The sequence below is a fragment of the Protomyctophum parallelum genome, assembly GCF_964188405.1.
Source record: "Protomyctophum parallelum genome assembly, chromosome: 4".
Taxonomy (NCBI): Eukaryota; Metazoa; Chordata; class Actinopteri; order Myctophiformes; family Myctophidae; genus Protomyctophum; species Protomyctophum parallelum.
Window position 1 is genome coordinate 23,427,006 of NC_139700.1, and position 17,100 is coordinate 23,444,105.

General features: G+C 40.1%; 1 protein-coding gene across 2 annotated transcripts; it reads right to left on the minus strand.

Annotated features, from left to right (window-relative positions):
* Positions 1-781: 781 nt before the first annotated feature.
* On the minus strand, positions 782-12,531 carry kras (v-Ki-ras2 Kirsten rat sarcoma viral oncogene homolog). Of its 2 annotated transcripts, XM_083763298.1 has the most exons (6): positions 12,275-12,531; positions 10,278-10,395; positions 8,686-8,864; positions 6,055-6,214; positions 4,610-4,734; positions 782-3,536 (listed from the first exon to the last, which is right to left on the minus strand). In XM_083763298.1, the coding sequence occupies exons 2-5, from the start codon at positions 10,386-10,388 to the stop codon at positions 4,615-4,617; spliced, it is 570 nt and encodes a 189-aa protein (XP_083619424.1). In that variant the 5' UTR covers positions 10,389-10,395; positions 12,275-12,531; the 3' UTR covers positions 782-3,536; positions 4,610-4,614. The 2 variants fall into 2 exon arrangements, with proteins under 2 accessions (XP_083619424.1, XP_083619425.1); XM_083763299.1 differs by lacking the exon at positions 4,610-4,734 and having other exon boundaries at positions 12,275-12,530.
* Positions 12,532-17,100: the final 4,569 nt, after the last annotated feature.

Consider the following 17,100-nt stretch of genomic DNA (forward strand, 5'->3'; position numbering starts at 1 on the left):
TGTGTGTGTTGGGGGGGGGGGGTGTTAAAAAATTATGTTTTACATAAACCTCACCCAATGACTGCACCGTGTATAAATGATATGCTCAGTTTCCCAGCGATGAAGAAAATCTGGTCTTTCCTGATTACATTTTCTTTTGGAAAGGCCTGATCTCCTTGGCCCAGTACAGCACACTGAGGCTGTCTGGGGAAAGTCATGCTTCAAATAGGACTAGAAGATTGGAGAGCTCACATGACTGAAGGATTTAAGGAAACAGTGCCCCCTGCTGGTAAAGCTTTTCTGTAAATCTGTATGGACATTGTGAGAAAGCAAGCAGAACATTTCTGCTTATAGATGATTTTAATTCAGAGATTTACACTACAATGTATATTAAGGAAGATACATAAGTGGTTATGCGATTGCCTGGCTATTTGGCTTTGAAGGCGGTACATGATGCTGGATGGTAACTGCAACGTTGCCAGTTCAAACCCAGGCTCCCCCAGAGTTAGTGTCGAAGTGTCCTTGAGCAAGTCCTTGGATAAAGGCACTATATAAATGCATGCATTTACAGTGTACTGTAATACAGTGAATTTAACATCTCTTAATGCAATCAGATAGGACTTTGTTTGTACGGGCTGTCAGGACAGAAATGAGTTTTTCGCCACTCAGTAGGCGTTCCCGCAAAACTTCTGGCATGGTACGGCAATCCTTTAGTTGGCAACCAGACCTACAAATATCACGGATTATTTATAAACAGAACTACTAATATGGATTATTTATAAACAGAACCACAAAAGACAAGTTCCTCTTTTTGTTCTTTATTACACATTAAATAGGAGTGGTGAGATTCATGGCAAAAAATAGACTCCTTTGAGATCAGATCACCACTCTACACTGCCCACAGATATCAATGGGTGTGCTGTAAAGTGGTCATTCATTCACTCCTCTAAACCTGGACCCAGTCACATACACAAAGAGGAGTGAAACTCCAATAAAGCAACATTCATTAAGACACACCAACGAAATGAAGCACAATTTACAAAATATGCACCTTTCAGTATCACAACTATACAAAGGTTGTTAAAATACGATCCAGGTATAAATGATACATTTCAGAAATCAGCCGTTGGCACGCAATAAAGGAATAGGAACATTTCAAACATTTCAGTAAAACTACTTTTGAAACGGTTTTGTTAACAAGTGTGTTCCATAATTAAGATTGCATTAACAGTTATCTACTTCATGAAAAAAAGAATAATTCATTGGGTCAAAATTAATTAAGCCTGAAAATAAAAATATTGTGGGGCATTGTCTTTCAGTGCAGTCGTGACAAAGCCAGACGAGCCAGAACCATTCAAGCTGCTGATGGACCAACGAGGAACAGTCGAGAACAATCATTGGGAGCAGATGGTGAAGGAGAAGCAGAAACGGTAGGCAGAAAAAGCCTTGTTCAAAGCACAGCCCGACAAGGTCGTCTTTTTGCCGTCTAAATGTAGCACCAAATGCAAACATAAAAGGCATAATGCAGAAGCCTTCGGGGGAACGAGCTTGAAATAAGGTTGGTAAAGGTGAAATATGAGTTGACCCCACATTTTCAAGATAAATTCTGACAATTCTCTAAAAACTAATTTTATGGCAATTACTGCCTCATTTACTGACATCAGTTCCAGTTACACCACTCTCATCCACAAGCTTTGGGAGAAAAATAAACTGGAAAGTAATTTCTATTGAAAGGCAGCCCAGCAAATTATTTCAACACCTCAGCAAATGGAATCCAACCGCTGAAGTTCTCAAAAAGCTCCATAAGAGGAAAAATTTGAATGTCCATTTGAACAATCCATTTAGAACATCCTGACACCATACTATGGGATACATCCCATGAGTTAAAAAAGGCAAGACAATAGCTGAAAAGAAATTTGCTTTGATGGAGATATTTAACTTAAATGTTACACTATTATCTAGACAGTACTAAGCAAAACCTTACAGCAGAAATTAGCCGCAGAGCAGAACTATGTACATGTATGTCTAGTTGAAGACAAATAATCTGGATTTTTCACATTATTGAACCTTTAGCCTAATAGTCAGATGACATGGGCCAGAACTAATGCTAGAAGAGCTCCATCATTCTGATAATTTGTGATGATCACAAAATACTGCCATAATGCAAAAATAATCTGTATACATTTTGGGGGAAAAACTTTTTTTTTTTAAAGGCCTTTTATCAAGGGATGAATCTGAGCAACATTAAGGGTCTCTGACAAACTCAATATTTGGCTGCTGGTCTCATATAAATGTAATTTAATAAAGAAATAGAACAGGGATGTGGTGCTCCGATAGGCATCTTACTTTTTTGTTTTTGCCTTGCATCATCAACGACCCTGCAATTTGTGATATACGTCTAAAACCACTGCCGATTTTGTCCTCAGGCATGGGGAATATTGAGGACCTCAAAAACATGAAAAACGTAACAATATATAACGTTCGCTTGGGTCAGAGATCCCCACTCTGATAACTGTGTCATACAGTATTTGCAAGACTTTGTAATTCCCTGGTCATCAAGGACACAATGCATGCAAAATAAGTCTCTTATGGTGGCAAGAAAGAACCACCCACACAATACGAAAGCATTGACAAAATGTAAATTATAATAATATCCAAGTCAGGTGTTAAAACATTGTGGAAGCGAAGGAATTCACATGCATACTTTTAATAACTAAGTCATATCTAAGAGAGATGGGGGGCATTACACAGTGGCTGGGATATTTGGACTTCATCTATCTACGTGTTTGGTCCCCTCTCCTCATCTTACTTCGAGTCTAATTGAATGGGATGAAACAGTCTTTGGCATCCCATACTTGAAAGGTATTGTAAAACATTTGCATGTCATGGCCTTCCAGCAGGAATAAATTAAAAAAAAGCAAGTTGTAACTAAATATAGTAGTCTAAAAAAGGTGTCGTGACAACAATTCAGCGGTTATATAAAACCCTCCAATTCAACAGAGCAATCCTACCAATTGAAACATGTTTAATAAAATGTAACCACTTGAACCCTACCATCCCCATTCTGGGGCATCGACTTTCAGCAAAGATATTTAGAGTAGAGGGACAACAGAAGGGGGCCTAGTATATAGAGCCCTTGGGAATCCAGTCAAAGTATAGGGTTTAAGTAGTTAAAAAAAAAAAAGTAAGTTCAAACAGGCTGCTGGACCAACACATGTGGGCAACTGGCACTAATAGGAAATAAAGCTTATTGGTTTCCAAGTAGAATAGAACAGAAAAGGCAGAAGAGAAAGAGAAAGGAAAAAAAGTCAGGTTCATTTTAGTATTCACTAAGATGGGTATTGAGAAAGAGGCTAATAATTTAGTGTAATGTACAAAATGTATTAACTGTTCAATGTGTTTTCTTTTTTAGTCTGTCTTGAAAAAAGGGGGTTGATTATTCACATAAGTGTACACTTTGACTTGGACTTCTTTTTCTTCTTCTTTCCTTCCTTGCTCATCTTCTCCTTATGTTTCCGGATTTCTCGCACTAATGTGTAAAAGGCATCATCAACGCCCTGAAAAGAAAGAAAAACATTGTGTTACTATAGTACTTTAAAGTAGAAATCAAGTACATCTGTGGAAGAAAACCGAAAATCTAATAAAATGGTGAATGAATTTGTTCCCATTAAATTTGACCTAAAGCAGTTCAGAAAAGTGGTAATTCCACGTATTTCTCAAACCTTAGCTTAAACTCGATAAACAGATAAATGCTGTGCTCAGATGCCGCTTTTACCATCTGAAGGTGTCGAGCCTTTTCCATCATAGCCCACACATTATAGAATACGCTCCTCCTCAATATCAAACTGGGCCCCTCCATCCACACTTTTAAATCTTGTCTAAAGACCCACCTTTAACCCCAGTTGAGATTCTGTTCCATGTTTTGTCTCCATTTTTACTGTGTTCTTGCCGTTTTAGCTATAGATAACTTTTTCTGTACAGCACTTTGTAAACATTGAGTTTTAACTTGTAAAATGTAACTTGTAAAATGTGCTTTATAAATAAAGTACACACACACAATTTGTGGTATTCCCCTTTTTTCATACTGAAAGATTTGACATTATATCAGGGGGAGAACAGCAAAGAGTACAAAGATTTTGTATAAGAAGGAAAATAACTCATTTATTTCCCAACACACAAACCTTTTGCACAACGACCCATTATCTCTTCCAGTCTCTTATCACACCACCTTAAATTGGGAATGTTTCAGTACTTGATTTGGGCCCAGATTACCATTCAAGTCTCCATTAATCACAAATTGACTCAAAGACTCACAGTTCTCCATCCACATTGATTTCAGCCGATTAAGGAATTGATCAACCATGATGTACAGTACAAAAAATACATCACAAGAGAAATCAAGAGGCACACCAATGTCCACTTAGAACCGCACCACAGCTACCCCAGCAGAAACCAAAAGGGATTGTGATTGGTGCAATAGTAGTGGGAAAGGTCACAAAGCACCAGTCCTCTCACTCTGCGTTCCCCCTTTCCTGATCGCCCCACCACAGCCCCCCCACCTGAACGCCCCCCACCACCGCCCCCCCCCCACCAACACAGACCTGGCCGAGGCGCAGCTGCATACACTTACCCCTTTCACATCACAACACACTTTTTAAGCTTGACGCAGCGCGGAGTCTTTTCTTCCTTGCTGAGCTTATTGAGCCGGTACAGCCTGATCTCCCGTACCAGAGTGTAAAAGGCATCCTCCACTCTCTGTAGTGTGAGAGACAACTTCCCTCAATGTTAGGGAATACAGGGCGACACAGGTCCATATGTAACAGATTACGGCTGCACCCGTGAATTAGGAGAATGTGTAGGGATCGTGTAGAACCAAACCGAAGCGCTTAGCAGGCCAACAATCTGAGGGGATGTGTGCTTTAGGATTGACTTGACCACAGCTTCCCGATTGTTGGGAGAACATTTGACAAGAATAGCCAATGTACAAACCCCAACACAGCATGAAACATTGTGAACATGTAGATTTGAGGTGTGTGTGTATGTGTGTTGGGGGGGAATATAGACCCCTGGGGGAACCTGGTCAACAAAGTATATAGGGTTAAAGTGGTTACATCTATATAAGAAAATCTATTCTAAATGAGGGATTGCATGTAATGTCATAAGCTTTTTAACAGCTATAGCAGTCGTCTGTTAAAAGCAAAACAGACATTTGATAAACAAACCGACTGGATGTGAAAGATCGTGATTGGTGCAATAGTAGTAGCAACAACCTTGTGGACAGTAAATCACAGGTACACCCAGATGGAGAGATTGGATTGCAGAGATAACTAATTAGAGAAGAATCATTGTATCATCAAGTGCCCAGCACCGTATGGAACTGCGATTAACCCCCCCAATTGCCCCGAAGAGATCAGGAAAAGGTTTGCAGTGCACACACACACACACACACACACACACACACACATCAGTGCCATCCATTCAGTCACACAAGGCTATGCTTACACCCTGCAGCATGGCACTACCTCCAGCATCAGGTCACAATAACAGTAGACATTAGCCAGAATCATTTACCCCTTTTTCCATTTTCCAGCCATGCATATTTCATGACAACCACTGATCAGTTGATTCCTTGCGATATAGGATCCAGTATGATGAAATAATTCCACAACATGCACTAATTCCATTAGCACCCATGAAAACCATGAAAAGCATTAATCAATTAACCAAGGAGTCTTTAAGGATGCACAACACATTGCCGGAGACATTTCCATGACCTGTTATTAAACAAAGATCAAAACCCCACAAGAGTCACATTACCTTAGCATTCATGTGATTCAAGCACTAAGCTGACCAGTAAACGTACACCTGAAAACAGCTGCTATGAGCTTATCTCAAAGAATACTAATTGATTATGCAGTGACAAAAACTCAACCAATGGAAAGCTTCTGTGACAACCTGACTAATTACCCGATTTATACATAGAAAAATAGCTGAACTGCATCCGCACAACTAAGTATAAATCCCACTCAAGTTTTTGAGTGTTGAGATGTTGTTCATCGCTGTCTGGACTCTCACCTGTCTGGTTTTGGCTGAGGTCTCGATGAAGGGGATGCCGTAGCTACGTGCCAAGTCCTGAGCCTGCTTAGTGTCCACTGTCCGGGACGGAAGGTCACACTTGTTCCCCACCAGCACCATAGGGACATCCTCCGAGTCCTTTACTCGCTTGATCTGTTCTCTGGATAGGGACAGGAATGTCAGCAATAAGAACCCAAGTTTAGATTTTGCAGAATCCTAGCAAACCATTGCCATTTACAGATGTTTCAACTAATGTTTGTAAAGAAATATTTGACAAAAAAATCAAAAAAGCTCTTGTAATTAATTTCACGAACTTAGATTTGAATACATTTTCAGGGGTTGACACTAGGTCTCAGAGCAGGCACTTGCAAGTACAGGTCATGTCCACTTGCCCAAAAAGTAAATCATGATAGATCCTTAGACATCTTGTGTTGTGTTTATACCGAACTAACGAACTAAAACGCCCCGTTGGGGCAACCTGAAAGCAAACTCCACTTGCCTGAATGTTTTATTTACTTGCCACGAACAATCAGGCAACCGATTGGAGAACATTAAAATTACAAATAAATAGTAAACTGTAAAAAAATGTATATAGTATAGTATAGTATATAGTTCACACGAGGCCCTGGGCACCCATCCTGTAACCTTACACAGAAGCTGGTCTCACGGGATCACAGAGCCGTTCAGTCCGAGACTGCAAGCAGCTTTAAGTTAAGTTCTTGCAGTCTCACAGACAGACAAACCCTGACTCCGTAGAACTGAATATAAACACGTTGAATCATATGTCACTTTAATTGATTCCACAGCAGGTCAAGCTAAAACAGGTGATCCATTCGGTAATGACAGCAGACTGTTTACACAACAGTTCTCTTTTTTGTGATACATTTCCTAGTAGTCACATTTCTCCGAAGTGCGTGACTACATTTTAAACAATATGATTCATTCATTTGATATTGAGAGATTGCGTTTGTCAGCGCCAACCATGGCCGACGCATAGAGAGGAAGAGCCGTCTCTGGTAAGTAAGTCACTTCATGTAATAAACATCAATGTATTACAAGAACATTACATTTCACACAGCACAATAACCACCTATGTGGGTGAACTATCCATTTAACTGAAGACCCAATTTAATTTAATTCATAAATGCCACATGGGTTGTCATTTACATGTCAACACAATGGACACTTGTCACTTGGAATTCATGAGGGAGTTGTTCAATAAATGGCAACTTATTTCAACATGTCATTAATTAATGCACCAAGGCAAGAACGAGAACAAAATAAACTAAAAATGTCTTTATGGAATGCAATGCAAATAACAAAAAGTTAATATGCAATTGGGTGCCGACCCCCACATGAAAATATGTTGTTCCAGGGCCCACCCAAGAAGCAAAAACTTGATTTAAAAAACATTCACTCTGCAGGAATATTATATTCAAAAGATGTGCGCCACATTTTCAAAAAAAAAAAAAAACAGCAACATAGCACGGCACAGACTGACATTTTTCAATAGCTAAAGAATAACGATGCCTAAAACACCAAAAGGGGTTCCATCCTGAATGGCTTGACTTGAAGTGCCGTGTTTTTATTTTCTTGATAGTCAGTGTGCCATGCCAACATTATGTTCTTCTTCTGAACTATTTTCTTTCACATCAGGATGTAATGATCATTACAAATAATGCACCCATCTCCCAGACTCCCTCCCCAGTCAGAGTTCAGTTTGAATTAAAGTAGAATTGTGCAGGATTTGCATGCATTTGAGAGAGCTTCATTTAATGTCATGTGATCACCCTTCACTGTGCCATTGCCTACCCCTGGTTTAAACAGTAACTGTGCATTCAAATTAACCCTGTGGCTGTGATTAGTCACATTGTCTCTTTAATACTCAGCTCCAGTGAAATAAGAAGCAAATGTCAAATTTTACAGACAAATGCCGATTTGTGCTATGCTTAGTAAATACCGTTGGCGCGCTGCGGCAGCAGAGGTTCGCAACCACTGGAACATGTACCTGTGCTGGTATGCGGGACATGTGAAGGGAATCCCAAGTTTTCCCGACCGTGAATCTATAACCGTCCGTCACCAGGATCAATGATATGGACAATGATATAACATTATGTTGTGATTTAATTGCGAACGCAATGAGCACTAACTATGAGACCCTGCAGATCATGTGTGTGTGTGTGTGTGTGTGTGTGTGTGTGTGTGTCTGTGTCCCGCTGTGACACCACCCGCCCGCCACCAGAGGGCGCAGCTAACACACACACACACACAGTAGAAAACAAAACAAAAATACTAACTAAAAAGGAAAAAAAAAGTACGTAATTTATTCTAATTGTTGTTATTGCAATTTACGAGCTGCGTTCGCTTCCCGCGTTTGCGCGTCTTACTTGAAATATATAGCAGCGGGTAGGCTAGGTGTTTTGGTACGATGATGCGTGACCGCGACGCACCCGCACCCCTCAGCCATGCCGGTCCGAACATTTTATGAACCGTCAACCGGCCCGTGGTAATCGAAAGTTTGGGAACCCCCTGACCTACAGTATAGCTATTATATTTCACCTTGACCTTGCAGAGGCATTTAGGGAGACAGTGGTCTGATAAACACTCTCCCGACCCTAGCCATCGGCTCACCTATAGTGGTGAATGTCCTCAAAAGACTTGGTGTTGTTGATGGCGAAGACACAGAGAAAGCCCTCCCCTGTCCTCATATACTGGTCCCTCATAGCGCTGTACTCCTCCTGACCTGCAGTGTCCAGGATGTCCAGGAGACACGTCTCCCCGTCAATCACCACCTGCTTTCTGTAAGAGTCCTGGAAGAGGGAGAGGTTGGGCATTCATCAGGACTCAAGTAGCAACTTACTTACAGTTCAATAATAAAGTGACAATTGTGGATCTACCAAGACGCATGGCTACAGGTTCAGGAACACCCTGGCAAACAGGGGCTGTGCACACAAAGCGATTTTGAGCTGCCAGCGCTACCGCTGTATTGGTGCTCTTATTAACAAAGCACTGTGATGAGCAGTGAGACTTAGAAATATTTTTCGCTTTTATGCGCCTCTAGAAACCATTACAAAAACACGAAGATTAGCACACACTAGGCGCGCAATACCATAGAAAAACAATGATTTTGTTGGCGAGTACATTCTAGTGACGCATCTTGGCGTGATCACCCCCATACATTTCTAACTCATTAAGTTAATTATAATAAGCCTGCAGTAAATCATGTTGAAATAATTTGAGCTAAAAAGGCAAATCTGCAGAATATTCTCTTGGACTCAGCATAAAACATCAACTTTGCTGTTGTGGTAGGACACTCCATCTTCCATTGTTTATAGCACTCACAAAAAATAATGGGGTCGTAATTTCTAATGTGTCAGATAATCCAAGCACTTAATCACAGATATCAATCATCGGTTTATCTGAAGGTGCATCATTACTCAGTTGTAATAGATTAACCGTGACTTAAACGCTATATACACTTCATATACCAGAGTCCCCCAGGGGTCTATACTAGGCCCCCTCCTTTTCTCTCCCCCTTAGGATTGTTAATATGTGACAGATAAGACTGTGCCACTTTTAATTTCATTTATTCCTCATGAAAAGATGGCCCTGTATCTCAAAGAGTCAAATAAATATTTGAATAAGGAATATAATGCTTTTTGTATTCTTTCTGTATATCAGCAAAAATGTAATCTTTATGTTAGACACTGAGGGAACACTGCTTATGAACCGGTTAATCAATATTATTGATAAGGTAACAAGGTTATCAATATTAACGAATTAAATGGATAATTCCAACCCCATATTCCCTCTACACCAAATATTTGCCAAAAATAGCTGATCTACAAGCTCAATGCGTTGCAATCTTTAAAATTTGCCATTTTCACCAAATGCTCAAGAGAATTGGGACACACTACGGTTCATGCCGTTAAACAGGCCATTTCAAATATCAGGCATTCAAATAAAGCACACTAGAGCGCCACCTTGCAACTGTACATGAATAATTCATTACAATTATCTGAATGATGTAATGGTTTGCTTGGGCCTTACTGGACCAATCAGGAAGACAGGTAGGTATGCCCTGAAAATGATCAAAAACCTGTTTAGTCTCTTTCAGCACTTAAAACAAGAAAAACCTGCTATAACACGATAAAAGTCCCCCCCCCCCCCAGACATAAATACACATGGAGACTATCTCTCTGACACACATATACTGCACTTACCTCTATGGTGGGGTCATATTCATCGACAAAATGATTCTGGATTAGCTGGATCGTAAGTGCGCTCTTGCCAACGCCACCAGCTCCCACCACCACCAGTTTATATTCTGTCATGATTCACCTGTGGGACAGCAAAGAAACAAATACAAAAACAGTAGGAAGAATTAAAAAAAAAAAAAAAAAAAGTTAAGAACAGCACATGAGGCATTTCTAAGGACATGAAGGCGAACCCTGGTGTAGTGTCATGGAATGATATTAGGGAAGCAACCCCAAACACAACTCATCATACTGTACATGAGAAGACTCAATTGTTTACTTGTCAAATTACATAGTTTCTAATGGTTTTCTGAAAGTGATGACGACTTCAGAGGAGAAACACTCGTTTCGATGTTAAATACTGGAAATTTGACTGGGCAGAAACCATTTAAGTAGGCCCATTTTAAAAATAAATTCAAGCTCTCAAATAACTGATGATGGAGGCTCAGGCTGCAAGTCCACAGGCTGCAAGTCCACAAGCATTACAGAAAGTGTCTTAAAATAATCAGGCAGCACATTCTATAGCTTGTTCAGCCACCAACAACAACACAATGCGAATGCAAACTAACCCCAGGCAGAAATCTATGACATTTCATTATGGTTCCAACATTGATAAGGAACTGGAGGCTTCTTCTCTGTGCCAGTGGTGTAATGATCAATAGAGTTGGCCACCCTTTTCAGTTCATAATACATATGGCATAGTAAGGTCTCTGGAACACAGTCCTTGGGTCAGGGAGAAGCACATTATCGTCTCGTCTAGACAAAAAAAAAGTATGATGATCTGTAAAAAAAAATATATATATACATACGTGTATTGAAGTAATTACTGTGGAGAAACGCATTTCACTTTTTAACCACTTTAAATGGTCAGTGACATATTGCACATGTCACACTCAAGAGGTTAATGTATTAGATTGGAGCACTGCAGTAAAGCTTTAACACGATTAAGAAGAAAATATATATATCGGAAATGTCTTATCTTTACCTGAATAGATAAGGGTTAGTGCCAGTGTAACACGTCTTTACCATAACACGGACATATCGCCACGACGATACAAATATTACCACGTTTCCATCCAATTACATAGCAAAAGTAGACATTGGTTGACTGGCCGTTGACACCTGTACACTACAGACAGCTTTCATGTACAGGACTACAAGGCAAGCATGTAAGAGGGAGTAAGGGACTCTGTGCGACTGTGTCCATCATTGATGGACCCTAGTCACTGAAATGAACAGGCGAATAATTAGATCCAACTATGGTGATTACAAATATGTGAGCAGTAAGCAACCCCAGTACCCTTAATAGCTACTACTTTGTAGTTTATAATCGGATTCTATTTTGATAGGCCTTTCAACTTTTCACTGAGCCCAAGGAATTACATGTTAGTCAAGTCTTGCAGTAGTAAATTGTCTAGGGTCCAATGATCATGCCAAAAAGTCTATGGCTTTGCTGTACACATAACTTAACCTGGCTTCCCTTTGGCATGCCATGATCAGTGTAGTACCTAAATACAGTTGACTTCCAACTGAAGAGGGTTGGGACTGGGAGCATTGTTAGCCTAGCATTCAAGGAGATCCACAGCCTCCAGGAAGCTAAATAGCCCTTTATGAGTCATTATCTTAATAGTTCACTTAATGCAAACCTGGCTGATTCTTGTGCATGAAAAACAAAACATTTAATAGCACAATTGCTGCTTTAAATAACACCCAGATTGATTAAGCCGCCATAAACAGGCTACTGCAAAGGTCTGCATTGCAGGGCCAGACAGTAGGTTAACAATTGGGCGTAGTTTGTATTAACAACGAGACTTTAGCCAGCGAATCTCTCTCTCAATTGATCCATGCGAAGAGATTCAAAGTGGGCTATTAACCTACTAAAGTCTTCTAGGTGGGACGATACAATGTAGCACCATGTCCTGAAAAAAATACACAAATGTAACAATCTGATCCATTTGTTTTACCTTTAGCGTGTGAGTTCCGTGTCCGAAGTAGCGACCAAAGAAGTCAAGCTGATAATCCTCCCTTTTCACTCGATCTCTGCATTTCCTATTTCACGCCGAAACAACGCCCGCATTTAAGTTGTTATAAGTTGTTTCAAAAGCAAATAGGGACACGCGAAACTGTACAAATTAATCGTTAGAACTTTCCATTTGATCCAGCGTTCGGCCTTGCTGCTCAGGTCGGCCTGTACGCGAATATGGGCGGATACCGGGTGCAGCGTAGCACACATCCCCACTTTATACTCCGCCCGTACGACGGTGTCGCTGGCGACAAAGCGCAGATCTACAAGCCAACAACTCGACGCAATGCGACGCGTTGCTACTGTATAGATCTGCTCTTTTGGGGCAGCAACACCGCTGTGCGAGTATAACATCAAGCTACCCAGAAAGCATAGCTGGGGGTTTCAGCCGGCTATCACTTGACAAATGTTGTAATATAATAATTATATTTGTATTTGATCCACCTCGATGTGGTGATCCTCTTTCTTATTATTTTTCTTATTTTTGTTGTTGAATGTGATTTTGTAAGGTTACGTTTGGGTCACATTATCTCACATTGTGTGTCTTACACAGTGTCGTTTACGTGTTGTACGTTATTTGGTTATTTATTGTAATATATATGTCCAACATTTGGAAGTCTGTTATGATCATTCCATTAAAATGTATCGATGCCCGTTGTAAGTATGCTATGTAGGTCACATGATGTCAATTTCAGGACACATCTTCAATATAACGATCGCTCTCCCTGGCTGCTGCAAAGTCAAACAACGCATAGGGGGCGACTCCACTATATATAGGCTCTAAATATAACTGGAATGTGGCGTTGAGACGTCATTCCCAAGCAAGGAAATGATTTGGCAACCCCCTGTCAGTTTTCCTAGGCGTTCACTAGCGTAGTTCTGCGTGTTTAATGTGCAGTAGAGACTATGTCATACACAAAGGCAAAGGCTTTTCACTGGAAAAAAGTCAAGGGAGATAAATAATAATACACACACACACACACACACACACACACACACACACACACACACACACACACACCCTCAGTTTTATGAGCATGCACCGTTACGGACTGAAAACTGATCTACTAATAGTCATTTGGTGCATATATTGCGAATTTGCGCGCATATTGTTATTTAAATCAGCATTATCTGCCTTTATTTGAATTATTATTGGATTATTGTTTATAAATAAGCATTACTTTCCCCAAAAGTCAGTGTTAACTGTTTTATTTTTACTGTATTTCTCTGCACTGGGTTTTGCTTTCACCAGCTTGCAGCTTTGCGCAAGCTGGTGCAAAGCCGGAAATCAGCTGGTCCTATACTTGACAGCACAGTCTACACTGCTTGCTACTTCTAATTATGGCCATACCGCACTATGTTGCATTGTTGTTCTTAATATTGTTTTCTTAAATTTTGCAGTCGACCCTTTGCTGTAAAGTGGCCTATATAAGCTATGTGCTATACAAATTAGATCGTTATTAGGTAGGCCTGGAATGGCTTAGGGTCAACGACAGAGTACAGAGACGTAACCGACGGTATTTATGTCTGCATTCTATCATTTCCATACGAAAACACATCACCGTACAGGGACCCCACGGGTAGCCCGGTTCGGCACGAATCGATTGGGCTGACCCAGGGGGTTCCGAGAGGGGCTAGACAGTCATGTTTCAGGGCTAAGCATCTTCAAAGGTCCGCAAGATTCGATATACCAATTAACGGTTGAAACAATAACAATTAAGGAACCAATTATAGCAAAAATGAGGGAGGTGGTGGGTCAGTTCAGAATAAGAATAACTAAATAAATCAGTATTAAAATAAGTTTAACTGTAATTTATTAAATCAAAACAAAATAAAGTGTTCAATAGCAAAATGTTCACTTAATGAAATCAAAATGAAATCAAACTGCCTCGAAAGGGATGGGTGTAAAGCTCAAGTGTCCTGGCACTGTCCAAAACTAAACTTAAATGTCCAAAAAAAGAAATCCAAATGGAACCCAGTCAATGCTGTGTAGCCTAGTGGTAAGTCTCCTCTTACCACCCTTTACACTGTTCCGTCCTCAGTCGAAATCCAAACTCCAAAAACTAAAATAATGTCTCTAAATCCAATCAATATTCAGGAAAGTACTCCAGAAAGGAAATATGGCAAGACTTGAGAAATATTCCTCTTGCTTCTCCAGTAGCCTGTCTGTCTCTCTGTTCACCTCCACTCTGGACTGACGAGTCAAACTCTCCAGGACAGGTGGCCCAAACATTGTGATTGCCCATCACTCCATCAGCCAGGTGAGCTGTGGGCGGGGTCTCTCAATCACGGCTTGTTGCCATAGCAACACATGCATCTCACTGGCTTCTTCTTGTAGCATATAGTCCAGCAGATAAATAGGAACCTTTCATAGAGCAGCGGATTGGTAGAAAATAATAAAATACATGAAAATGGAGCATAGCAAACAAAAATACATAGAAACAATGTGACTCTGGGCACAGAGGTTACACCAAGATACCCATGTACCTGTCTAGATACTTCCTTAATGTTAACGAAGTCCACACCCACAACACCAGAGGGAGTGCAACGAACCATGTACAACCCAGATTCGGCACAAACAAGGGACTAAATTATTTTTGCTCCTATATGCCACCAAAATGTGGAACGCTCTACCAACACGTCCAACAGTCATTAAGACATGCGAATGACTCCTTCAAAACCACTCTCAAAGGGCACCTACAGAGGGCTGCAATTCGAAACTGGCCCCGTAAAATCTGAATCCCCCCACCCCTTTCCCCCCCTCACTGTATATGTTTCTTTTCCCTTTTTCCCTTCTTTATGATGAATTCCTGTTCTGTTCTTTGACTATATAGAAGTGTCTATTTGTACGTCTCTAAATGTTTTGATGAATTGAACAAGGTGGACCCTCTTGTAAACAAGTGTAATGCTTAATTGGGTCGTCCACTCACAGTTAACAGTCTTTGTATTGAGTTTGTGCTGGAAATGTACTGTAATTCTGCAAACTGTTAATACATATTTAAATCAATCATTTATAAACTTTTCATTTATCATTTTATATATAATTTTATTTGGATGGCTATGTAAAAATAACAAAAACTTGTAGGACCACATTTATTTCCACTCTGTAGTGTAAACTATAGACATTAACAAAGATGGATTCAATTACTAGAAATGTGGTTATTATATAATTATACGAATAACTGCTGCTGTCTGTAACAAATAAACATTCCAAGTTTCCAATAGCCAACTATTATATTAGAGTCACATGTTTATCAAGACAGTCCTGCGTGTCTAGTGCATGGATTGTCACAAGGGGGCAGTAAGTATCCATTTTTCATTATAGATTTCCCCCTTGAAGTATGTCAGCTGTTTTCAGCAGCACGTTTGACGACTCAAAGACACCAATTCAAATAAATATGTATCCATAGAAAATTGTGATTAAAAGTGAGCCATTGCATTACTTTCTCTTTTTCATAAGCAGGTTTCAGATCATACTTTTGGAAAGTGATGTATAGCCTACACACCATCCGCTTCAACCAGTATTGCACCCCTATGACTTCACCCTTGAGCTGAATACGAGGGCTAGATGTTCCAGTGCCTCATTCATTGTGGTCCAGAGGTATGAAACCCTATAGGACAATTTTGTGAGTTTGCTCTAAAATAAATGTTAAGGGTATGGGCCTAATCATGGCAGGTTGGCTTTAGTACACTGTGATGTAAGCCACACAAACTGAGCAAACCTTAATTTGGGTCGTTGGAGAGATGTCTATTGGGTTGAGGAAATGTGTGCATGCAACATATGTACTGTATGGTAATACAATTACATGCAGCCTATTACAATGAATGAAAAGCATCAACACCCGTCTACGGGAATAACAGGTCTAAAAAGCTTGTAGACCAGCCATTTAGAAATCTTTGACAATCTTGAATTTGTTTAAATTAGTTGATATTTAGGTACACTGGTACTGGTCTACCATATAAACTGCAGCTGTGTTGCTTACATCAGTGTAAATTAATTCAGCCTGCCATGTAGGCTAAATGAAAAGGCACAAAAATGTTTTTATTTACCCAGGAGATTGCCACACACACACACACACACACACACACACACAGTTTATCCTCTCTGACTGAGAGGCGATAAGCATTGGCATCTATTTTTATATAAAGCCATTGCTGGGATGCTCATTCCATGTTGGAATTGAACAATAGCAAGTATAGTGATTTTTTTAAGGCTCAAGGTTCCTCAGGCTCAGACAGAGTTGGACAAGACAGCTTTTTCTGTCAATGGCCCAACTTCGTGGAATTAACTTAAAAACTCCTTAAAACTGAGCTCCCTGCCATCCTTCGGTCAGTTCAAAGGAATGCTCCAGAACATTTTTCACAGTGATTGCTCCTGCTTCAATTGATTTATTTTACTCGTTGTTCTGCATTTAAGTTCCTTTGTAATTTATCCTGATCGATAATGTTTTGTTTGACTGCATTTGTGAATTGTAACCTCGGCTACATTGAAAATGAGGGCTTGCCCTCAACTGTATATTTGTTTTCTCAGTATTTAGCCAACTTTTTTGCATGTCTTTTGCAAGCCACCCAATTGCAGACCCCTGAGCACAAGTTTATGGACATGGCCCAGACTTCCAAATACAAGAACAACTAGAAAATAATCGCTGCAAGCAGCGATAAGGCAGGACCAAGCAGGAAAGCAATAAGAATAAGCCACAATAAGCCATAGAAACATGGAAGAAAAAGAAGACCATGGAATTGTGACAGGGTCGTTTTTTTATAGTG